Source organism: Dipteris shenzhenensis, chromosome 28, assembly GCF_047967505.1.
Source record: "Dipteris shenzhenensis isolate YYH24624 ecotype China chromosome 28, Dip_SZ_1.0, whole genome shotgun sequence".
NCBI lineage: Eukaryota > Viridiplantae > Streptophyta > Polypodiopsida > Gleicheniales > Dipteridaceae > Dipteris > Dipteris shenzhenensis.
The window spans coordinates 8560248-8584366 of NC_141623.1; the positions used below are offsets into that span (position 1 = coordinate 8560248).

General features: G+C 44.1%; 1 protein-coding gene across 2 annotated transcripts; it reads left to right on the forward strand.

Annotated features, from left to right (window-relative positions):
- The first annotated feature begins 1503 nt into the window (after nucleotides 1–1503).
- On the forward strand, nucleotides 1504–15418 carry LOC147883137 (SEC-C motif protein). 2 transcript variants are annotated; one of them, XM_087400014.1, is made up of 5 exons: nucleotides 1504–1924; nucleotides 10086–10240; nucleotides 10355–10489; nucleotides 10579–10679; nucleotides 15221–15418. In XM_087400014.1, the coding sequence occupies exons 1-5, from the start codon at nucleotides 1654–1656 to the stop codon at nucleotides 15237–15239; spliced, it is 681 nt and encodes a 226-aa protein (XP_087256140.1). In that variant the 5' UTR covers nucleotides 1504–1653; the 3' UTR covers nucleotides 15240–15418. The 2 variants fall into 2 exon arrangements, with proteins under 2 accessions (XP_087256140.1, XP_087256139.1); XM_087400013.1 differs by having other exon boundaries at nucleotides 1507–1924; nucleotides 10337–10489.
- Nucleotides 15419–24119: the final 8701 nt, after the last annotated feature.

Here is a 24119-nt window from a genome sequence, read left to right on the forward strand (position 1 = left end):
ACGCAGGGCCTTCGGTGGCACTACTCACCACCCCGATGGCTGTCCATTCACACTCGTCTTATCCCTCCGTGAGAGTATGCTTTATTCTGCTACCTTTTAGGGCTGTGTCCGATTTGTGAACGCAGCCCGTCAGCTATAAGCTGACCTCTTGTATCTTGTTCTCGAAGTAATATAATTAGCACTGTTTTTTCGGCAAAAAAAAAAAAAGCTACCCACTTAGGTGAATTTACTTAACAAATCTTTTCCTTTTCCAAGACTGTATCTATGTGGTTCACGAAGAACATTGCCAATTGTGATGTATAAGCAACTCCAAGAAACTAGCTCAAGAAAAATACGACTTTGAATGACCCACAACACACCTACCATGAAGACGGGATGTAGCTTCATCAACATAGCTTGGCTTCAGCTTCGCCATACTCAGCATGTATATAGAATGCAAGAATCAGAAGAACAAAATACGAAAGACAGAATAGAAAAGCCAGAATTCAGAATTGATGAAGCAAATAACCTTTCTCAAATTGGCCACTACTCGTGTCCATTAAGTCACCCGAAAGTTGCTGCTCCTCATCAACACTAGCCATTCGCGCAAGCAAGTATTGCACACAAGATATAGCTCCCAACGTCGATGCAGAACACTCTTTTAAAGAAATCTACCAACTTAGCATGCCATGGAAGAGCAATCCCTCATTAGTATGAAGCAGAATCCCTCGTTGGCATCAATCCCATATAGTCTGGAAACAGGGAACGCCAAAGAAAACCACCGGCAGAGCGAGCATGGGTAAGAAGAAAGGAAACACGAAGTTTCGACATGTGGGAGCACCTGCGATTTGTATGTCGCACGTGGGTTTGGTAAAAAACCCAAAAGATGCTCTAAAATTTCAGCCAACAAGCCTATAAACAAGGGAAGCAAGGAAACACCCTCTGGGAAACACAGTCACAATTATCAGAGGGGGGCGATCTAACAACATGCACTGATGCAGACATGGAGCAACACCGCGCGCAACAATACAGAGATGCACAATGGAAACCCAGTTTCGAAGAGAACATCGACAACAAAACACTTGAGCGTCACATCCGCAGAGCCCACGTACAACAACAAAACACCCAATTGTGATTTCTTTGTTGGCATCAAGCCCATACCGTCTCGAAGCAGCGAACGTCAAGGGAAACCACCGGCAGAGCGAGCATAGGCAAGAAAAAAGGAAACACCAGGCTTCCACAGGTGCCGAGCACCTGCGAATTGCATGGCAAGCACGAGCGAGGGTCAGATTTGCACACCCAACAAGCACATGCGAATTGCATGGCATGTGCGACTCTAGTCGCGGGCAAAGGCTAACTGGCGTAACGGACAACAAGCACATGCAAATTGCATGGCAGGCACGGCGCTGGTCGTAGGCAAAGGCCACCTGTTACAAACGGATGGCGCCAAAGAGGGGAGGGGCAAGAGGGTCTTCCACGTGTGAGATCCAACCGCCCACAAATTACAACGTCAAAGGACGAGAAAAAAAATCCAAAGTATATAATTTTCACTTCGAACTACTGCAGGCCCAAAAAAAAGACAGTATGGACATGCGCCTTGAAGCTCTCTGAGTTTGCACAACTGAGTCCTCTGATCATATAGAATGGTATGAAGAGCCGTTGATTGTCTCTTCCATGAGCTTTCTACATCGTCTAGCTCTGCTGCAGCAGCGCCAGCAGCATCCTCCTCTCTCTTGGAGACAGGTAGACGTGTCCAAGCGGTTCCAGCATTCTGCAAGCTTCAATTCGAGGTGCATTGGTGGTGCAAGACTCTTAGCAACAGCTGCCGATGGCAATTCGTCCGGTTTTCTTTCTTGGGTCGACAAAATTAAGGGTGTTTTCAAGGGCAAGACGTCTGAGGCGGTACAGCAGTCCCCCCAGCAGGGTTCTGAGATGACTCTTTTGAGTACGTTGTCCGATTGATAACTTTTCCTTACAGAGCCCGCACATTCCTTTATTTTGGTAAGCGGGAGGTGCGTTTTCCTGGCTACCATCCCAGGGGGTCCTCCGATGCTTCGTCGGCCATCAGGCAATGGAGCCCGGACTTCAATGTTTTATTTATTTTTGGGTGTTGTAATGAATGGCGATCTCATTGTGGACACTAGCATTAGTATTGTGTGTAACTCTGCTGAACAAAGCCTTTGATGGATTTTCATTTGCTAGCAACCATCTCTTAATGCAAGATGTTTCCATATCCCTTTAAGGAGATAATTGTACTGCCCTTTTTAGTTTTTTCAACATGTCAGAATTTTCCAGACCATTTTTTGGACTTAGTTTTTGACAAACTAGTCACAACTTGCTGAGGATGGCAATCTCAAGCAATAATGTAATAAATAAAGGATCTGTTTACTGTTGGTTACCCATCCATCTACATGGCGACCTTCCTCTCTCACCTTATCACCCCCCTCTTTCGTGCCTGTGTGTGGGTACTCTATCCCCTACACACCTTTTATCTTATCATGCTCCTTGAGTCATGGAGTCGTTACTTCAAGGGGGGAGAGAGAGTTCTTTGGTGAAAACTCCAAGGGTGAGTTCCCCAATGCTTGACGAGATTTCCAGCTCATCTCAAGGCTTCCAAAAGTCTTTGTCGTGCAAAAAGGGGCCTAAAAGAGGCTTAGAGAAGCCACACGAGTTATTTAGAATGTCTAGGGCCAGAGTCTAAAAAGGTCCCATCATTGGCCCTTTGGTCCAAGAAATCAGCTTTAGGCAGCAGAAAAGAGCTTTGTAACAGGCCATAGTCTACGTAACAACATGCAATAGAAGCCTCAGCAACTTGTATCCGCGGCCAGTAGCAGTTTCAAGACCTATGTCGAGCAGCAGATAAAAAGATTAGTGCTCATTGCGGTTAAGCATCTTCATATACCTTTATGCATGCAGCAGGAACCTGTTGATATGTTGACAGCTGGTTCTCACTCACGGTTTAGTTTAATGAAATCGAGGAGAGCAAGGAAGAGGAAGAGGAAGAGGCCAGCCTGTCTCCTAAGGCAAAGAAAGAAGCACTAACCACACAATGAAAGAAAGCATTGCAAGAGCTAGTGAGAAGTAATGTAACAAGTGCTCATGTGGCGAACGTACCAAAGCAGAATGCCACAGAAAATAGTGTAAAGCAGGTCATGATAGCTCAGAATGCTGGTACTGTAACGAGCGGATGATGCTAGTCAAGTGACTCAAGAAGAAGCCAGGCCAAGAGATGACTGGCCACCACACCAAGAGCACGGCCGAGAAAGGGGATAAGCAACGTGCACGTGCCAGACACCAGCACAGTTTGGAAGCCTTTAAACGGAGCAGAGCAAGCCACAAGAGCAGGCAAAGAGTTCAATGCTGACCTTCAGAAATGCTTCACCATCACACAGGTGTGAACCACAGGCAGCAAGCACTAGCAAACAGCTGCAACAGAGACTGCGAAGCATGCACAGCTAGCAAAAGGCCCTACAATGACCTTAGTAAACAACATTGAGACAGAGAGAGTTGAAGGTAGCCCCAACGACACAAGCTACTTGCAAGTGGTCAAGCTTTGAGGCAGCTTATCACAACACCAAACTAGGCAAAGGCATACCAAACTATGGCAAAAGCCTAAAGGAAGAAGGCAGACGTTCATTGGCAGGCAGAGTTCGAAGAGCGACCTGCAAGGCTGCAAGAGAGCATGAGCGAGCAAGCTTGCAACAGCAAGCCACGTCAAACACAGCCAACAGCAACGTTAAAGTCATCAGACAGGCTCAAACAACAAGCTTACAGCGTCGAAGCTAAGCTTAGGAACTTAGCACAAACAATAAGTGTGACAGAGCTACTCAATGACCAAGAAACCGATGTTAGCAGACCTACAAAAAGCAATTTAATGCCTAAGCCAACTTGCAAAACGGCAGAGTTCTCCAGTGCAAACTGCCAGAAAAAGAAGAGAAAAAAAACTGCCATTGTCTGGCAATCAAAACAGTCCAATGGACCATTGCCATATGAAGCAAAATTGAGGCATCAGAATGCAAAAGAAAATAATCTACATCTATGAAGTATGACATCATATTTGATGATGGCATATCAACATTTGCTCAATACTATAATTTATATAGTGGACCAACATTCGACATTGCAATAGTTGCATCAGAGAGTCAATTGACATGCATAAGATATGAACAACGAGTTATATCAACTTCAACCAATGATGATGATTGCAATGATGAGTGTGGATATGTATGTGTGGGTGTGTGGATATGTATGTGTGAAACATATGTTTATACTATTGTCTACACCCCGCCGTCAGCTGCTGATATCGTGTTAGAAAATACCCAACAGAGGGTACACGCAGCGGAAGACTTATAGTAATGCCCAGGAGCTCACACAGTGTGCGGTGTGGGTGTGGAATCACAGACTTCTTTACTTATGTGCATACAATAGGTGTGCAGACTCATCAATAGACAATGAACCAACCAGATAGAGAAACCACCAAAATATATATTTCCGTCCACAAATATGGACACAATACAAAAGAGACAGATCCAGAGTCCCACCAATGATGTGGTCCTCTGATCTTACCACAAGGTCCTTCTCCTATCTGCTGGCTATCTCTAGACTTGAGCCTGCGTGCTCCACCTGGAGCTTCTGTAGACTTTCCGTCCAGATTACAACACCTTGCTGTCTTTGCACCAGCCTAGGTGGGCAGCACTCTGAGCTAGGTCTGCAGCTCTACAGCTCTCTTGTCACCTTCTGGATAGAGACCCACAAGTGGCTGATCTGCTGCTCCTTCTGCTCCCTGAACTGCTGCACCAAGTGATGTGAAATGAGGCCCAGGGCCTCTCCTTTTATAGGCCCCAAGGGGGCTGGCAAAAAAACCGACCTGCCTGGTACAGACTGGCCGACCAGACTGGCGGACCAGTCTGTGGCTGGTCCAGCCCTAAAAGGGCACACCCCCCAGGGCTTTTGGCCCACACTTTCAGGGTCCTTTGGCCCTCCAGTCAAGGCAGGTATCCAGCCTATAAAAGGCCTGCCTCCTGCCCATTGACAGCCACATTTCCTTCTGCACATGCTGCCATAACTGTGCCTCTGCCAGGCCCTCTCCCAGTTCCGTGCAGAGCCGTACGCTGCTGATGTCATCGCGCCCTGCCAGATCAGATCTAGGGCCTGCTGTCCCCGCCTTCTGCTCCTTCACAGGTTCCGTCCTTTGCAGCCTTCTTCTCTTGTGAGGTGCTGCCCATGTGGCAGCCCCCTCTCTCTTTCTTCTCTGGGCATCTTCTGCCCTAGGTCTCCCTCTCCCACGCTCTCCTCATTTGGGGGCTTACAGATGGGGAGGTGACCTTTCCAACATATCGGTGGGGGTGTCATAGTAGCCAGCTCCTGTGTGATGGAGGCTATGGTTTTCAATCTTGTGAGTGACTATCATGAGTTTGAACTGTACTATGTGTTTTGTTTTTAAAGGATGAGTTTGGGCATGTTAATCTATTCATCTAGTACATACATATGTGTGTGTGTGACAGATATGAATGTACATTCTTCTTAATGAAAATACAAAAAAAAAAGTCTGTGTGTGTGTGGAGAGAGAGAGAGAGAGAGAGAGAGAGAGAGAGAGAGAGAGATGTATTAACGTCTCCGGGAGGCCTCGCGGGCCTATGAGACAAAGTACAAACCAAAAGTAACTCATACAAGCCGCTGTGGGCTGAATCAAAGGGTTCACTAAGGCCCTTGCTGAAAGTTAAAGTGCTAACCTAGTGAACAAAAAGGGTGTCAAAAAGCCAACCCTTCGTTGGGGGGTCCTGGAAGGGTGCTTGGAAGCACTGCCTCTCTAGTCGGCCCAAAGCACCCTGGACTCGTGTGAGTTGTGCTGTAGTTGCATTGGTCATTATGAAAACTGGTCTGGTGAACAATGCCCCCAAATATGTGTAAGACTGCACACTCTCCATTGGCTCATCTGGGTATGTGAAACTATGTCGATGGGACACTGCTTGTGAGGTGTTGAAGATCATAACCTGGGTCTTTCCAAGGTTAACTGTCAAGTCTCTCTCTCTGCAGAACACCTCCGGAACCTCTAGATGTTTCTACAATCCCTCTGCTGAGAATGATATGAGGACTATGTCATCTGTGTACAGCAATATTTGCACCATCAGGCCAGCCAGAAGTGAACCCTCTCCACCTAGGCGGCCTACAAAGGATGTAATCTCATTGATAGAACCCGAAGAGAGTTGGTGAGAGGGGGCAGCCTTGCTTCACTCCGATAGTGCTCTCAACCTAGTCCGATAGACCTCCCGGGGCACGTACTCTCCCTCCGACGGATTCATATAGGCTCATCCCACCCGCAAATCATGATCTCTGGGAGTTGCAACTCTTGTAACCTCCAGATCAGGCGGGAACATGGGACAATTTCGAAGGCCTTACGAAAGTCTACAAAGCAACTGTAGACTTTTTGGTGCTTTGACTTCGCCTCCTCAATGATAGCCCTCAAGGTGAAGATGTGGTCTAGCGTGGAGTGCTGTCTCCAAAAACCAAGCCCGTTGCTCATGACCCTCTGTGTGGCTGCTGATCTCCCTCTTTAGTACCAACCCATATATCTTAGCTAGAGTGTGGCCAATCATAAGAGTACGGTAGTTCTCAGTGGCCATGGGGTCGCCTGCCTTGTGTATTGGTACTATGGCGGTAGTGCTCCAGGTAGGCGGGAAGCCATGGCATACGGCATGGTTGAACAACTGTGCTAGAACCAGAGTCAAGACCTCCATTTGGTGTCTGACAGGGGACATCGTATAGGGAGCATGCAGAGGTGTGCTAAACAACTAGATCTGTGATGGGGATGGGCCGCTTCTTCTTTGATAAGAGCCGCCAACCAATAGTAGGACCCCCCCGCGAAAGGATCCGATCCCCTCATCCATCCTGTGTATGAAAGAAGACCGCTTCTTACGCCGTGTCACTTGGCGTGAGATCCGTTGTGCCTTTGGGGAAGTCAAATGTCCCAATGCTCGCTCAAGTGTGAGGTGGGCTCTCATTTCTTTGCACACGTCGTCAAACCAAGGGTATGCGTGAGCCACTTGGCCTCGGAGCTTCCAGCCCTACTTGGAGATGGGATGGACCTTGCTCACGCCTTGGATACCCTTGTCTCAATTATACAAGATGCTGCCACCACATCCTTTCCCATGACTTGAACTGCACGTGCCCTAGATGGGAAGATGCCCCAAAAGCACGATCAAAATGGATTTGAACATGAGTGGGGCCCTCCTCGTGACTAGCATGGCGGCCGAGATACAAAAGGCTAGATATGAGTGGTTGGCACCAAGTGGAGGAGGGGGCACAATAAAATCGCGTATCCGTGAGGCAAAAGCTAGTGGACCCAATAGTCAGTCCACTGTGCTTCTTCCTCCACCATGTGGAAAACAAGTGAGCCTACCAGATGATGGCCATTTCCGGAGACCATTATATATGATCAAGTCATGGATAGCCTACCAGATGATGGCCATTTCCGGAGACCGTTATATATGATCAAGTCAATTAGATGTCTCCCGTATGATATCACTGGTGCATCTGCTGACCGCTTCACTATTCCCAGCTCTGCTGCACTATCTCCGGTACTATGAGGGAATCATCATCCAAATCTAGCAGGCCAACCTGTTTGTCCCTAGTACGTGCATTGAAGTCACCAAGGAAGGAGTATCCCCCTGTCTGGAGAGCTCCGTGATGCCATTATAATAGTCTCATATGGGCTGTGCCCCTCCATGGAGACTTCTCGTGGAAAGTAACACAGTGCGATGAAAATCGGTCGTGTATCTGGTAGCTGAACTCGTACCTGCATTGTCGTGCATGCTCCTCTCTCTGGATCACAGATATAAGTGGTCTCAGGTGTGCTCTAAAAAGGACAGCCATGCCTCCCGACCCCCGTATCCCCTAGTCTCCCCTCATCTCCTTCCTATGGGCTGATTCCCAGATATATTTCGTCTTTGTCGGCAGCCCTCTTTCCGGGCTTTCATGAGTCTCGGTGTAGAAGACGTGTCTCTGTCGGTGTATGTTTCCAAGATCGGACCAAAGGGTACCATTGCAATTCCACACTGCTACTTCAGCCCCCTTCGTGCACCCAGCCCAATGGTCCGACACCGTCATATTTCCTCATCTTCTTTCTCCTCCCTGTCTACTCTCTCCCTGATGATCACTCTACCATCTTTGTAGGCAGCCCATTTCCCTGCTTCTCTGGCTGCCATTACACGTACCATTCCTTCCCTTTGGTGTTCCTGCTGCAGGATTGTGAGATCATCATCTAGGTTTATTTTGGTCCCTTTCAGAGTTGCCCTCATGCTCATGGGGGTAGATCTATCCATTGCTGCCTGGAGTTTCAACACTAAGGGTCTTGTGGGTAGCTCCGTTTTGCCAACTCTCCAAGCTGTCTCGCATGTGAGGTTAACACCCATCTTAGTGAACAAAGTTTGGGCATCTGCCATTGGAGTATCTCCCACTGTTAAGCCTCTCACTAAGACATTCAGTGCCTTGCTGGTTCTCCTTTTCTCTCCTCCAAGGTCTCAAAAATAAGCACTTTCTTGGGGGCTGTGGATCCCTTTTTCATCACTGCTGTCCATTCGAGCATCTGAGCTGTTGTGCAAATTCAGCGTGCTTAGCGTTCATGGTGGCCTGCATGGTAATCATCTCTCTCTTAAGAGTCTCATTTTCTGCTTTGAGCTCTTCCATGGCCTTGCTGCCCCCTTCTGAGGCTGCTTGCATGTCTTTCATTTTGCGAGAGAGAGAGAGAGAGAGTAAATGATCTAAATTTCAGAAGAACCAAAGGAAGTGGAAGAAGAAGACTAAGAGTCTATCTTCCGACGTAGTGATGGCATCTTTCTAGCCCAAGAAAACACATGTACAATTGCAGTGATAGATCCTAGAAGCAGGATAGGCAATTATGGAACGTGCAAAAGTAAAGCGCACAGATCGTGAGCATGCAATCATGAAACATGCAAACGTAAAGGACACAGATCGTCAAGAGGGAAGTCATTCTTCTAATGGCAACCTACAAAAAGACTGTTCGGAGAATGTAAAGATGCATAAGGATAATCTTAGAAATCAAAGCCAAGATGGTGGGAAAAGTCACCATGGTCAATGCAAGCATGCAATTCCAAAATGCAGAAAAATGCAAAATGCGATTCAATACATCCAAATCCTGTAATTAAAGCAATGCTATTTCCAAATTTGTATATTAGGATCCTATAGTGCTTGTCCTTGATGTGCCCAATCTCCTTCCTTTTCTTTGATCACGGACCACACCTAGTCCTTGTTAGGAAGGTCATTGTAACTCCATGCTAAACTGCAAGCTGAACGAACATCAATGTACAAACACAAGGACACCTTTGCTATAGGCTAGCGCATCAGCACCCAACCATGGATCCCTCAGGATCACCCCTGAGCTAAAGACTGGGTACCCATCCACATACCACGCAGCCGTATCTGCGTATAGACATCATTGGGCCTAGACGGGCTCTCAACCGGGCTCTCAACCCAGCTGGGTATCCTTGGAAGGCCCCACTCCCAAGAATGACCTAATTGAGTAATGGCACTCACTTATATATAGATACAGGGTGTCTTGGCCTTTAGGTGTCTCAAGCGTAGGACTACCCTTAGTGTACCAAAGGTACCATGTGTCCTAACTGTCCCAAGGTTAGAACAAATGACAATAGATTAACCTGACCTCCGTAATACTAGCCATGTTATGTCCAGACGTGGATTTAACGTTCTCCCCCCCTTATTCAGAGAGACTGAGATAAAAATTTGGGAACCAGCACCCTTTTTCTTGGTCAGAGGTCATGACTTTTGATTTATGGTTGTACAGGCATGGATTAAAGCTCAGTCCACTTAACTTGGGTGCCTTGACTGTGCAGCCATTGCAGATGATGTAAGGAAATCTCATCGTCTAGAAAGCCTGCCTCCTTCTCTCCTCCATCTCTTCCATCTTCCACACTCTCTCAACAATCCTTCACTGTTTGTGCTCCTGTTTGAAGCATGATACAATTCGTTCTTTGCATTTTTCTTGGTCAGAGGTCATGATCTTTGCTTTATTTTTGCACTGGTATGGATCAAAGCTCAGTCCACTTGATTTGGGTGTCTTGACCGTGCAGCCTTTGCAGATGATATAAAGAAATCTCGTCGTCTAGAAAGCTTTACAGGTCTAGCATCAAAGCAACTACGTGTGAGGACAGAACAGGTTGCTTTTGCTTTAGAGAAACAGGAAGTGATACTACGAGCTCTTGCAGTTCATGACCCAACTGGTCAAGTATGTGCCAGTGCGTCTAAACTTTACAGTTTGTGAAGAAGTTGATTTGAGTTTTTAGAATTCTGTGAATAAGCTATTTTGCTACTGGTATTTCAGCATCTGGATGCAAAACAGAAAGCAGAAGTTGCATTGCAATGCAGTTGCAGTGTCCAGGCTGTGAACAAAGTACTTGAGTCCTATGAGACAATGAAGCAGAGGCTTTTGCAATTGAAAAACGAGGGCAAGCCATTTCCAACGACAATGGAAGAGGTATTCACTGCTGTGGTGAGACCCGCGTACTTTTCAAAGTTTAAGGCTTGTCTCATGAAGCTGCTACATATTGCTATAACTAAATGCAGGTGCAGAAGTGGATGGAAGCCCCTTCAAAGCCCGCTGCATCATCCAGCGAGGTTGGTAGGAACTCTCCATGCCCCTGTGGGTCTGGGAAAAAATACAAACGGTGAGAGATTTTTCTAAGTTTCGTAAACAGTGGTGCATGTTTTCTTTCTGGGCAAATTTTGCAACCCAGGCTGCTGCCTTCTTGATTGTCTTAAATTATAAAATGTGGGAGGTGCAGCTGCTATTGATTATAAGGATATCAATTTTCTACCAAGCGTTACTATTCTCAAACTGGGACATGGACCTATCCAACAACCTACTTGTAAAGTGAAGCTGGAACTGATATTGTCTTGCATCACATTAGATAGAGCAGCAGTGCTACAGCTTGGATCTAGGGTTGCATTGATCATTTAGGATAAGCCCAATGAGAACACAGGGCATTATTTAGGCAACATCATCATGGATAGTAGCCAGATATTAAGTATAGAGGGCAGCCACTCAGGCAGCTATAGACCTGCAAGATTAGGGCACTGAAAGGCCACGGGAAAAAAGTTGGCTAGGGCATGTCAGCCCAAGACCAGCCTACAGCAGGCTAGCCATGACTGGCCAGATGTGATGACTCAACTGAACACCAGCATTGGCAAGATGTGCCAAAACAGGGGCAGGCCCATGGTCTATATGGCTGGCCCTGCAGCCAGGCAGGCGGCCAGTTGGCCAATGGCAGCCCCCCGATGGACTCATAAGAAGTGTATTTCACCCACTGCTTCTAGCAGATCAGGGAAGCCACAGCATAGGCCTTTGGAGCAAAGACTTGTAGTGATAGGAAAGCCTTCCAAGGGGCAGCCAATTGGTACCCAGTTCAGACATCCACAGCAACAGCCATGTACCTAGCAGCGAGAAAAAGGCTGGCTAGGGGGCCGAAAGAATGTCAGCCCAAGACCAGCCTACGGCAGGCTAGCCGTGACTGGCCAGACCTGATGACCCAGTTGACACTAGCATGATGTTCCAAAACAGGGGCAGGCCTACAGTCTAGATGGTTGGCCTTGCAGCCAGGCAAGCAGGCAGTTGGCAGCCCCCCAAGGGGCTCATAAGAAGGCTATTTGGCCCACCGCTTCTAGCAGATCAGGGAAGCTACAGCGTAGGCCTTTGGAGCAAAGCCTTTGTAGCAATAGCTGCCCAGTTGACAAAATTGTGGTTCATTAGCATGGTAATTTGCGAGTGCGATGCCAGTGGTGTTAGAAATCAACCAACAGAGGGTACGCACAGGGGAAGACTGATAGAATAGCCCAGGAGCTCACACAGTGTGTGGGTTGTGGAAGCTACAGCGTAGGCCTTTGGAGCAAAGCCTTTGTAGCAATAGCTGCCCAGTTGACAAAATTGCGGTTCATTAGCATGGCAATTTGCGAGTGTGATGCCAGTGGTGTTAGAAATCGACCAACAGAGGGCATGCACAGCGGAAGACTGATAGAATAGCCTAGGAGCTCACACAGTGTGTGTGGGTTGTGGAATCACAAACTTCTTTACTTAATGTGCATCACGAAATGTTGCAGTTTGCCAAGGAGTCTATTAGAAGTGCCCAAGATCGGGACAGATTTTATGCTAATAGACATTGTTCATCTAGAGAGTTCTCTGAAGGAACGATGGTATATTTGCGAATTCCCAAGGAATCCAAGAGCCTGAGTAGTGGTTTGGTTCCGAAGTTATCCCCCAGATACTGTGGTCCGTTCAAGGTTATTAAAAGAATTGGACCAGTTGCATATAGACTAGAAGTGCCTCTTGATGTTCAAGTACATCCAGTATTTCATGTCAGTAGACTGAAAGAAGTATTGGGTGCGGATGATCAACTTGTTTCTCCTCAAGAAATAATAGAAGTTACAGATTTGACTTTTATTCCACACGAATCTGAATGTATTCTTGAATTTCGTGAAAGACAGATTCGTAATAGAACTATCACGGAATACAAGATCAAATGGAAGGATCGTGTTGAGGAGGATGCAACATGGGAGACATTACACAACCTCCAGAAGACATTCCCGGGTTTTTTAGCGAACTTAGGAGTGAGTTCTTAGAGGAGGGGAAGTATGTCATGTGCACGGATTGGTATCCGACGTGTACTGGGTACACAAGACTAGCTCAGGTAGCCTGGGGAGGCTTAGAGCTAGGCAGGCTTGATTCTCAGGTTGAGTGGCAAGGGTACGAACCAGTTAGAGGTCTTCGCTATTTTTGGCGCTTGGGGCCCGAGTCTATATAAGGGGCCCAGAGGTTCAGTTCTCAGAGAGCCGATGGGAGCAAGTTTCGTTCCTAGGTGCTAGGTCTGATCCTGGATTTTTGAGTCGCGGATGCGCGCCTGCATCATAGCGTAGCCCAAGGCCCAGCAGCAGATCCCAGGCTTCACAGCGCCACCTGGTGGTATTGGACACCAGGCTGGTTAGGATCTGGTTGGGAGTTTGTGCCAGTAGCTCAGCTCGTGGCTCGGAGGGGACATCTCATGATTCGGGATGACATCTCGTAGATGTCATGGTTGGGTGGCGAGCAGCCTGCTCAGTTTCCTCACGTTGATGTGTTCTTGTGTTCGCTTGCAGATCAGAGGTTTCAAGAGTGCTGGGGACGTGTCACGTCTGTCTGTAAATTGGACACAATACAAAAGGAGACGCGGAGTCCCACCAAACCGTGGTCCTCCGATCTTACCAAAATGTCCTACTATCTGCCTGGCACCTCTAGATCTCTTAGCCCGAGTGCTCTTCTGAGCTTATGTAGACTCTGTCCAGCGATCCCTTCCACCTTGCTGCTTGGGCAGTCAACCAAGGTGGGCTTCCTCTCTTGAGCTAAGTCTATTGCCTATTGTAGTCTCCTTTACCTCCTGAATGTCGGCCCAAGGATGGCTAGCTGTTGCTCCTTTTTGCTCCTTTGAGGGCTGCTCCAAGTAATGAGGTATGAGGCCTCAAATGGCCCCTTTTATAGGGGCTGAACCCCCTGCATAAAAACTGACCAGCCAGGCCAAAAATGGCTGACTGGATAGCCGACTGAGATCGGCCCCTTTCCTGGTACAAAACTGTGTGGTTGGCACTCCTCAACTCACCATCTCTAGAAGATCAGAGAGCAGAGAGCAGCTGTGCGGGACAATGCAGCTGTTTAGGTTAGGGTTGCAAGGCAGAGGCAGCAATAGTAGCAATAAAGAAGCAGAGGCAGGACAATTCTGGGGTGACATTAGGAGCATGAGAGGCGGCAGACAATGCTGAGGCACATGCAATATGGAGGGACAACAGTAGGCAATGTGGAGGCAGTCTCGAAGCAGTGGCAGCGGCTGCGATGGAGGAGGCAGGGCCAGCAGTGCCCACGATGGAGAGGAGGGCAGAGTCCTGCAGTGGAGGAACTGAATAGGGCAGGGGGGTGGGTTGATGGAGAGGCTAGGGGGGGAAGCAACGCGTTGGAGAGACAATGGGGAGGGGGCTAAGGCGGGGGGAGGGAGCTGAAACAGGATGTGGGAACAGTGCTTGCCTATGGTTGAATTCGCCTACAACTATACTTCCACTGGAAAGATACTATTTGAGATTGTTTATGGAAGGAAACTTCCCCTTCCACTTATGCAGGCCAAAGGCCGAGTAGATCTGTTTACTAGAGATTATGATTCAGCTTATGCAGAGGTACAGGCCTCTATCTAGAGGGTTCTTGCTGCCCTCCAACAGCAGCCTGGCATTGCTGCTCATGCTCCCAACATGGCAGCCTTACTGCCCATGTAGCAGCCCTGCACATTCCCTCAGATCTGCATCCGTGGCATTCCATTCCTTTGCCCACGTGTCATCTCCCAAATGCTGCTGGTACAACTCCCCCATCTCCTCCTCATTCGGGGGCTCACCGTTGGGAAGGTCACCCAGATGAACCCAATAGCCTGGGGATTAGTGTGGTTTTAGGCCTGGTTGGTCCTAGGTCAGCAGTAGAAGGTGGATTGGGTCCCACTACACCAGATTGGGGCAGAAAGAGGGCAAACTATCTTCAGGCCTAGCTATTCAAATCAGGAAGGGGAAGAGGGAAGCCGTTTCTGAGTAGGCCGTGCTGTAAGATAACCTTCCCAGGTTTTGAGCTTGCGGTAAGGCCTCACGCAATAAGCTTGGCCAAGAGTGCTCAACTGTGCATCTTTGGCTCGATGATGGCTAATCCCCTCTTTGAGTGAGGAAGGATTCGAAGAGGCTGTGGCCTCGGGTACATAGAAGGCTAGTATGGAAACAAAAAGAAATCTCAAGGGAAAGCTAGCTCATTATTAAAGTCTTCTCAAAACATGCTAGTGATTTAAAGAAATTGTCTGTTGAAACTTGACGTGGCAAGCATCCTTTTTCGTTTTTCTTTGAGTTATTCTTAAACCTTTCTTTTTGCTGAGTCACACGCATTGCTTTATGCTTGATTATAGTCACATAGTAGTTAATAGGTCAGATGTAGCAGCGACTCCAATGGAGCCAAGGGCGAGTTAATAGGTCACATGTAACGGTGATTCCAATGTAGCCGAGGACGAGTTAATAAGATTGTGGTCACTTTCTTTATGGTTATGATATCATCTTAATATTACCAGCCACGTAGGTGGGTTGTTTTAGCAAAGAGAAGTTACATTATCTTGAAAACAAAAGAGAGTCCCTAAAGTTTATCAGTTTTGTCTTTTGTCCTATGCAGGTGTTGTGGGAGGACTTAGGATTTTATTGAAGCACGTAGATTCCAGCTTTTTTTATTCTCTGTTATTTCAGCTCCAACAGAATTTGTCAGGCTCGAACTTGAAGTAAAGAAAAACAACATTATGCTGTCATGTACCTTAACCTCAATTTGAAGTCGATGACATTTTTTATATTCAATTTGAAAGGGAATTTTGGTGCTTATGGAGTTTCAAACTCTTGCTTTGTATGCAAGAAAAGGTGTTTATTGCACTAAGGTGTCTCTTGAATTAAATAGATAAAATCTGCAAAGTGCATGCAATCAGTCTCTAGAGGAAACATTGGTTTTGGCTAGTTTAAGTTGAGCTTGATGACTTGGCAAGATACTTGTTTTGGTGAGAGGCCTTACATTGAATTCCCTGTTTGTAGGGGTGGCATGAAAAATACATGAGCAATGGTGAAGATGGTTGGTTTAAAGAGAATTAAGACTATAGGCTTGATGATGATGATACAAGTTATTGTTTGTTTTGGATATTCAAAGGATGTGTTCTTCTTTTGGGCCCAAAAATTTGAGGCAATTTTATAAATGTATGAGTGAAGTATGCATTATAGAAGACAATTGCTCCAAGTATCTTAGTATTGATAACTACTAGCTTCACCCTGAGGCCAAAGATAGCACGGTATTTTTCTTGTGTTTTTCAAATGGGACTCCTTTTTTCTGGGGGGGCTTAAAAAAAGTCAAAGTCTATGTCAATCAAGAGAGATTGATGTGCCAATGGCTGAAAATCTTTTCACCAAGTATTGCACCCTTTGGGATTAAGTTAAGTTTTATCACTTGTGCTCAACATCACTTCCTCAAGGTTGGCCTATGTTGTGCTTCTGCCAAACATCTATCATTGATGCGCTTGCCTCTATCATCCTTGATGCTTATGCATATTATATCCTTTGTACGTCTCATAATTTGACGTTTTATCCATCATGCATCTCCAATTCGATGGTATGACTTCTTTGTACATGGTCGCGACTACGGGGAATTATGAACATCCATTTTCAAGTAGTAGTGCAAGAAAGATATCTGCAACTTTAGATGTTCTAGTATCTTCACTATCCAGGCTCATCTCTAGGACATAGGATTTATGACTATGAAACTTGTCCTTTATAAGTGGAAAACCTTGTACAAATTTAAAAGCTTGGATAAATTTTGGTCTTACGAAGGTATAAACGTTGTACCACTTTTTACCGTAACTTGTTCTATTGTATCACTATCGATTCGGTGATACATTTCTTCAGTGACCAATCTAGTCAAGGTTGCAACAATTTGAACCCATATGACACCATAAACACCACAAAAATCAAGCTAGGACCCATTTATTTTTATTAATAACATCAACCTCATGGACTCAGAATAGCCATATCTTTATCAAGTTAGAACCCATTTATTGTCAACGGTATTCTTTAGACACTCAAAATGGATCAACCTTGCAGCTAGAGTTCAAAGTAACCTTCAAGGTAGTGTTAGTAGGACTAAATGGTTTAGGAATATGAAGGATTTGGGCTCAGCACAGTTGTAGAACAAAATATAATTTGTTTACTATTCCGGTAACATTGGGTAGATATCTATAGAAAGCACTACACGTCTCTTTGGAAGCCCCCCACAAGAAGCAACATAGTTTTAAGACAACTACGCATAAAGAAGTCCAAAACCCACCAAGTTTGTACTATTCTTCGTCAATCAAAGACCAAATTATGGAGCGTCACAAATAATTTCCATCTAGCAATGCCACCAATTGTTTCTAAATGTGTAAAATATCCAATTAAGACTAGCACCAAACTAAAATGACAGTCAATCTCTCCACTTGGGAGGTTAAATTAAGTTTGGAGGCGCACTTATACTCGACAACACCAACATAGCATCATTAAAGTGATAAATCATAACTTTGAGACACCAAGCACGAGAGGAAAGACAATGGAGAATAGTACTATATGAGAAACTTGAGTAGTACATGTGTCTGAGAGTGTGATACAAGTGAATTCTTTCTATACTAAACAAACATCCCCACATAATTTGTCGATCACTTCTCGACAAAGTGTCCATAATCTATTAGGGTTTCTACGTTGTGATTCTCATCAGTCAAGCTATTTTCATGTGCATTTTGTAGTTCCAAAACATGTTCACTTTTAGCATCAACTAAGGTCTATTTGGAGTTGTTGTTGAAGTTGGTATTTGATGTGGAGATCTTACTTCTTGAAGGATCACCACAGCTTGATGCACTATCATTTATTTTCTTTTAATGTAGTTTCTTAGGTTTTTTTATTTTCTCAGTTACATCAATAGAGCTAGGGTCAACCCTTGTGGTTTGTGTATCTATATATCTAGGTATTGGAGGTGGTAAGGAGAGGCATATTTCATATATTTTATAAAATGGTGAATAGAAATATTGAAGGACAAACTGTGGATTGGGTCCCACTACACCAGATTGGGGCAGAAAGAGGGCAAACTATCTTCAGGCCTAGCTATTCAAATCAGGAAGGGGAAGAGGGAAGCCGTTTCTGAGTAGGCTGTGTTGTAAGATAACCTTCCCAGGTTTTGAGCTTGCGGTAAGGCCTCACGCAATAAGCTTGGCCAAGAGTGCTCAACTGTGATTGATGTGCCAATGGTTGAAAATCTTTTCACCAAGTATTGCACCCTTTGGGATTAAGTTAAGTTTTATCACTTGTGCTCAACATCACTTCCTCAAGGTTGGCCTATGTTGTGCTTCTGCCAAACATCTATCATTGATGCGCTTCCCTCTATCATATTTGATGCTTATGCATATTATATCCTTTGTACGTCTCATAATTAGATGTTTTATCCATCATGCATCTCCATAATTAGATGTTTTATCCATCATGCATCCATAATTAGATGTTTTATCCATCGATGGTATGACTTCTTTGTACATGGTCACGACTACGGGGAATTATGAACATCCATTTTCAAGTAGTAGTGCAAGAAAGATATCTGCAACTTTAGATGTTCTAGTATCTTCACTATCCAGGCTCATCTCTAGGACATAGGATTTATGACTATGAAACTTGTCCTTTATAAGTGGAAAACCTTGTACAAATTTAAAAGCTTGGATAAATTTTGGTCTTACGAAGGTATAAACGTTGTACCACTTTTTACCGTAACTTGTTCTATTGTATCACTATCGATTCGGTGATACATTTCTTCAGTGACCAATCTAGTCAAGGTTGCAACAATTTGAACCCATATGACACCATCAACACCACAAAAATCAAGCTAGGACCCATTTATTTCTATTAATAACATAAACCTCATGGACTCAGAATAGCCATATCTTTATCAAGTTAGAACCCATTCATTGTCAATGGTATTCTTTAGACACTCAAAATGGATCAACCTTGCAGCTAGAGTTCAAAGTAACCTTCAAGGTAGTGTTAGTAGGACTAAATGGTTTAGGAATATGAAGGATTTGGGCTCAGCACAGTTGTAGAACAAAATAAGTACCTAGATGCAAACAAAGGCAATTTGAAACTACAAAATGCACATGAAAATAGCTTGACTAATGAGAATCACAACGTAGAAACCCTAACAGATTACAGACACTTTGTCGAGAAGTGATTGACAAATTATGTGGGGATGTTTGTTTAGTATAGAAAGAATTCACTTGTATCACACTCTCAGACACATGTACTACTCAAGTTTCTCATATAGTACTATTCTGCATTGTCTTTCCTCTCGTGCTTGGTGTCTCAAAGTTATGATTTATCACTTTAATGATGCTATGTTAGTGTTGTCTTGGGTATAAGTGCGCCTCCAAACTTAATTTAACCTCCCAAGTGGAGAGATTGACTGTCATTTCAGTTTGGTGCTAGTCTTAATTGGATATTTTACACATTTAGAAACAATTGGTGGCATTGCTAGATGGAAATTATTTGTGACGCTCCATAATTTGGTCTTTGATTGACGAAGAATAGTACAAACTTGGTGGGTTTTTGACTTCTTTATGCATAGTTGTCTTAAAACTATGTTGCTTCTTGTGGGGGTGTAGTGCTTTCTATAGATATCTACCCAATGTTACCGGAATAGTAAACAAATTATATTATGCTTACTTTCACCTTTTGGGGGATTTCCAAAGGTTTACCCATTGTAAGCCAACTATGAGACAAAGAAGAAACATGTTCACTTTTAGCATCAACCAAGGTCTATTTGGAGTTGTTGTTGAAGTTGGTATTTGATATGGAGATCTTACTTCTTGAAGGATCACCACAGCTTGATGCACTATCATTTATTTTCTTTTAATGTAGTTTCTTAGGTTTTTTTATTTTCTCAGTTACATCAATAGAGCTAGGGTCAACCCTTGTGGTTTGTGTATCTATATATCTAGGTATTGGAGGTGGTAAGGAGAGGCATATTTCATATATTTTATAAAATGGTGAATAGAAATATTGAAGGACAAACTTTTGTAGGGCATTGGGTGTGTTTCTTATCTAGATACTAGATCTTGGGTTACTCTTGTAGTTCTACATTGATCGATAGTGTATACGTTGGCGCTTAGTCTCTTATTCATTAGGAAACATTTTAGTGGGCTGCTTGTTAAGTCTTCATTATTCTCCTAGGATATTGAAGATGAGACTGTCGAGTGAGAACTATATAAGAAAGAGCTACTTCATACAAACATCCTCGTTTTGCCTTAACGAACCAGGAGCAAAACCATGCAGATTCCATGACACTGCCAACTTTTCTTCACTAGCCACAAAAATTTTTCTTCATTGCAAAGCAAGCGTTCTCCTCTGAGCAGCATTAGTTGGAGGAAGACTTTGCTTTTGGTCTTCCTATTGTGGTGATGTTGAACCATTATGAGATGAAAGAGGGGCAAGCGCATTGTATGCTTGCTGAATTCAACCATTGTAGTGGTGGCGGTGTCGTTCCAATAGTATAACGGCTTCGGGTGAGATTTTTTGCTCTTGAGCTTGCTCCAATAGATTTTACCTTTGCATCTCTTGAAGAGCATCAAACACACTAGGGAGAAAATCAACAGGTCTAGGCTTATGAAGGAGCACTACTTCTTCAGATGCACGAGCATCGTGGGTTTGTTTGTCGTGGACAGGGTCAGCTTCTCCTTGATGATTTTGCATCGTTTCCCCAAACAAGCCAGACTAGATCCTAATTTATATTTGGGCCATGTCCTAAGGGGCTTAGCACATGGGAAGAAATAGGATGGGAATGGGAAAAGGTGGTCCCAAGTGGTCCCATGCATATTTCTATCGTATTTCCATCCCACCATGTGCTGACAAAAAAAGAACCAGGGATGGGTTTAGGAGGAAGAGGACACATGGCATCATTTCATGTGTTTAAGAGGTGGGGACCTTGTGGGAACAAGGACACATGTCATCCTTCCATGTTTTTGAATCCCTAAAAAAGGGGAACCCATTCTGGCTGCCAGGGTCTAGAGGCCATGGTCCAGGATGGGAGAAAAAGTGGCTACTCCCATTCTAAATCCATCCTAGACCACTTGGTGTAGGATGGGAGTAGTGATGACAAAAATATTCCCATCCTTAACCCATGCTAGCCCCATCCATGTGCTAAGGCCCTAAGTATGGTGGAATGCCTTAGTTATTGGCTTATGGCTTTGTAGCCTTAATTGATCGAAACTTTCAATACTTAAAAGATTTTACAAGATCTTTATAATGTTTAGAAGTACCGAGAATACATGAATGGTAGTTAGAGGATAAAAATGCTATATTTAAGAGTTTGTGGCGAGATCCTAGAGTATGAGCAGAATGATCTCCTTTAAAATGCTCCTTGGATTGGATTTTGCCAAAACGTAATACTCTTTCTTTGATTTGGATAAGTATCCTTGCACACTAATTACTCTAATGGTTTGGGAATTTAGTGATTTTGTTGACTTTGACTTATGTGTACAGAAGAGGAGGAGGCACAATAATAAGGGCTCTAACGCTGTTGTGATAACTTTTTAAGGCAATGCTTTGATTCTTTGTGGGATTATTCCTTTTGATTTTTCAAAGGTTAAATATCTTCATAAGAATGTAAGTAGCTCTTCAGATTATTGATAAAACATTCTTACAAAAATGAAAATGCATGCTTACTAAATCCTTAGCTCATTTTCACTTGCTATAATAGGAATTCTTATAATACAATCCATTGAAATGTTTCCCATTATAACTCAACCTTTTGGAAAGATAACAACTTAAATTTGCAAAATGTATTCTCTCTAATGACAAATAGAATTCTCATACTATAAATTGCAAATGAGTAGTCTCTCTTCTATCCCTCGTAAGGTGGCCCATATAACTTGCTAGATGCTACCTCTTTTGCATTCCTTATTGCCTAGTTGTCAAGAAGTACATAGTTTCTTTCCATGGAAGGAGTAAATATAATTAGATAATTAATTAGAAATAGAATTCAACTATTATATTTGCAAGTAACCCTTCTATTTAGGTCTTTCTTATATGAATTCTCTCATATTCTCCAAAGGTTGAATTTCTATAATAGTTACATTTTTTTCACCAGATGATATTGAGTCGTAGGCTAAAATCATGACTTGCGCGATCGCGGGTTCACCATTTGTGAATCCTATATATCATGTGCATTCAACCTATAATTTAAAAGTCCCTTATCTATGAATTTTGCATGAATAAGCCACACACTTTTTCTATTCGATCTATGAATGCCTCTTTAAGGGGCATTCATAGATCATAGGGGGCATAAGTGCCCGTTTCCACGATATACTATCAAAGCAAATATGCCATGGAATGCTTAGAAAGGCTATGCTTCAACTATTCTAGCTTGTGGCCTTGGATGTCTCGATGTGAAAACTAAGCATCTGCAATGCCCTATTTGAGATAGAAAAACATGCTCTCCACATAGGCATTGTGAGGCTTAGTTTAAAAAGAAGAAAAAACACATCACTTACATTTAAAAAAACCTTTCTGATTGTCTTGCAATTCTTTAAATGGATCTTGAGCTTTACCATTGAGAGCTTTTGAGCCTCGCCATGGGGACGGATGTTTGGCTATGCCTAACTATGCCAAGAGCATTTGCATATTTGCTAGTCGGGCCATCGGTGCAACCCATGGGGTGACCGATTCCTTAAAATCTTTAAAAACTAATGGCAACCAAATGTGCAAAATTTTTTTTTTTGGGTGAAAACAAGTGAAAGAAATGAATGAATTTTGACATTCATAAGGCTTGCCCAAAGGTTGGCGGAACCACAAGCAGAAGCAGCAACACATGCTCAATCCTAATTTATTATTGCCATTTCTTCGACTTGAATATGTCCCTGCAGTCTTTAGTCACAAACAAGTGCCTTTGATAGAAAGGTGTAATAAACAACAAAATGCTTAAGACATGCAAAGTAGTGCACAACAGGATTCACGAAAGACATGTTGAGAGACCACACTCAAGATCATGTGATCATATGTGCATAGCACTAACCCAATAGACTACTATAAAGGAAAGGGTTAGATGCCCTAACCCTAACCCTAACCCTAAATGGGTTTGTATATATTCTACATTTTCAACTAAATCTAGTGTATAGTTAGTTATTTGTGGTGTGCTCTCTAGCTATGCCCTCTCTCCTCATCTCCACTCTTCTCCTCTCCCCTCCATATTTTGTCATGGTATCAGAGCTCCCTTGCCTTTTGCTAAGGTATTGAGATCATTGTGTGAGAGATAGAGAGATCGAGAGATTGAGAGCTCTTGAGTGTCTCTTCCATTGAGAGAACTTCTGCATTGAGAGAACTTCCGGATTGAGAGAACTTCTGCATTGAGAGAATTTTCATCTACACTTTCATGAGAGATTTTCGTTCATCGCTTCTTAGGAGAGAAAGAGACAACGACCTCTCTCCCAGCTTCAATCATCCCAGTCGGTCTCAACGATAAGAAATACGATGATGGAATCTCAAAAGATTCTATCAGCATCAACAAAGGATTTCGACAACTCGTAGCATGACACGTGGGCTCCACCACTTTATTCTAAGGCTCCTCAAGCTTCTGACACATGGAGCATGTGCCACATCACCTTATCTACCACATAAGCTCTTGCTACCATGTCAGTAGCATCTCGCTATTGCCACATCATCACCAACATCCACATCATCATCCTATCTGCCACATCATCTGCCACGATGGCATATCTTGCATCATTGTTGACATCATCATCTACCACATCATCAACTGACTCTGGTCAACCTGACCCTGGGTTCGTCAACCAAACCATGGTTTAGTCAACCTAACCATGGTTGGGTCAACATGACCTTGGGTTAGGTCAGCCAATGCCACCTCAGCACACATCTGCCCCTTGCTAAGCTCTGCAAGCACACACAATCACTGCATGTGCACCCAGTTGCCACATCATCACTGCTCCACTAGCACATTCCTTGGAAGGCACACCCTTGCATGTGACCCTGAGTGCCACATCAACATTGAGCACTTTGCACCCTTTTTTGCCCATCCACCTAGATCAAACCGTGTCCCTTGATCTAGGAAGAATTTTAGGGTGCTCCAAAAAGAAAAATCGCTTGATTTTTTGTGCTCTATGCGCTCATCACATCACACACACATTTCGGCGAAAGTATCACTCACTTTTGATCCTCGTCGACAAATCCACTTCCTACATGCACATCAGCCTCTACATCGAAGCATCTAAACCAACACATAAAAAGAACCAACGAAAAGAAATTATTTGCTGTTCTTTCATCGATCGACGGTTGGTATAGATGTAGATCAGAAGAGACTACATCGCCATAGAGGAGACACTTCAAATTTCTCCAAGTTGCCAATCTAAGCCATGCTTAAAATTCCCGACTAGTTCCTACTCAGAGTCAGTCCCTATGCTCACATATGGTTTAACATCATCACATTACCTGAAACCTAACGTTCATCAGTTCAGTGAGTA

Bases quoted from the DNA above. Each gene is read 5' to 3' on its own strand.
- LOC147883137 (XM_087400013.1), top strand. From the start codon at position 1,654: ATGAGCTTTCTACATCGTCTAGCTCTGCTGCAGCAGCGCCAGCAGCAT. The intron at 1,925-10,085 runs GTACGTTGTCCG...TTGACCGTGCAG, and splicing joins TTCTGAGATGACTCTTTTGA to CCTTTGCAGATGATATAAAG. The intron at 10,241-10,336 runs GTATGTGCCAGT...CTGGTATTTCAG, and splicing joins TTCATGACCCAACTGGTCAA to CATCTGGATGCAAAACAGAA.